Source organism: Charadrius vociferus, unplaced genomic scaffold, assembly GCF_000708025.1.
Source record: "Charadrius vociferus isolate BGI_N301 unplaced genomic scaffold, ASM70802v2 scaffold266, whole genome shotgun sequence".
In the NCBI taxonomy this organism is placed as follows: Eukaryota; Metazoa; Chordata; class Aves; order Charadriiformes; family Charadriidae; genus Charadrius; species Charadrius vociferus.
In genome coordinates this window covers 829,531-830,541 of record NW_009649114.1, presented here as the reverse complement: position 1 = coordinate 830,541, position 1,011 = coordinate 829,531, and the positions used below count along the sequence as shown (strand labels likewise).

The following is a 1,011-nucleotide window of genomic DNA, read 5'->3' as shown; positions in this document are numbered from 1 at the left end:
CCGGTGGGGTAGGGGGGTCAGCGGCTGGAGCGTCCCCCAGCCCTCCTCCTGGGGGTTTCTCTCCCGTTTGCTGCAGGCTCCCGACTGGGGGTGGGTGATGGGGCGGGGGTGCGCTCCTGCTTGGACAGGGGGACTTCGGAAACCCCTTTGGCCTCAGCCGTGCTCTTTGGCTCCTGGTCTGTAAAGTAATCCAGGGAGTGGTGCTCGTTTTAACTTGCTTATAAAGGCTCTGATGGGGTTTTTTGCTGCTTCAGAGGCTTCAGAGATAATGAAGAGCATTGGGGAAGCCATCCAGTACCTCCACTCAATCAACATCGCGCACCGGGACGTGAAGGTACCGTGCTGCACGCCTGCGCGGCGGTGCCGAGCCCCGCTCAGCCCGTGGCAATGCCGAGGCTGCTCCGGCTTTTCTGCTCACTTCTTCCTTGTGTTTTCACAGCCGGAAAACCTCTTGTACACCTCCAAAAGACCCAATGCTGTGCTAAAACTCACGGACTTTGGCTTTGCTAAAGAAACCACCACACACAACTCCTTGGCCACTCCGTGCTACACGCCGTACTACGTGGGTAAGTGGCTGGGGGGTGCTGAGCTCGCAGGTTTGCAGGGCAGAGGCGGGAGGTTGGGATGGTGCCACGCGCAGCACATCACCTCTGCATCCAGCCCGTCGCCTCCGTCACAGAATCACAGAATCACAGAGTGGTTAGGGTTGGAAGGGACCTCTGGAGATCATCTAGTCCAAGCCCCCCGCCAGAGCAGGGTCACCTACAGCACGTTGCACAGGACAGCGTCCAGGCGGGTTTGGAATGTCTCCAGAGTGGGAGACTCCACCACCTCTCTGGGCAGCCTGTGCCAGTGCTCCACTACCCTCAAAGTAAAGAAGTTCCTTCTCATGTTAAGATGGAACTTCCTATGTTCAAGTTTATGCCCATTACCCCTCGTCCTATCACTGGGCGCCACTGAAAAAAGACTGCTCCCATCCCCCTGGCATCCTCCCATTAAGTATTTGTAAGT

The 1,011-nt window shown here is 57.4% G+C and overlaps 1 protein-coding gene across 1 annotated transcript in view; it reads left to right on the top strand.

The window, feature by feature from the left end:
* The window catches only part of MAPKAPK2 (mitogen-activated protein kinase-activated protein kinase 2), a 5,983-nt gene that overhangs the window by 2,721 nt on the left and 2,251 nt on the right, over window positions 1-1,011 (top strand). Inside the window, exons 4-5 of the mRNA XM_009888277.1 lie at window positions 255-334; window positions 440-566. Coding sequence (XP_009886579.1) covers window positions 255-334; window positions 440-566 — 207 coding nt within the window. The remainder of the gene's footprint in view (window positions 1-254; window positions 335-439; window positions 567-1,011) is intronic.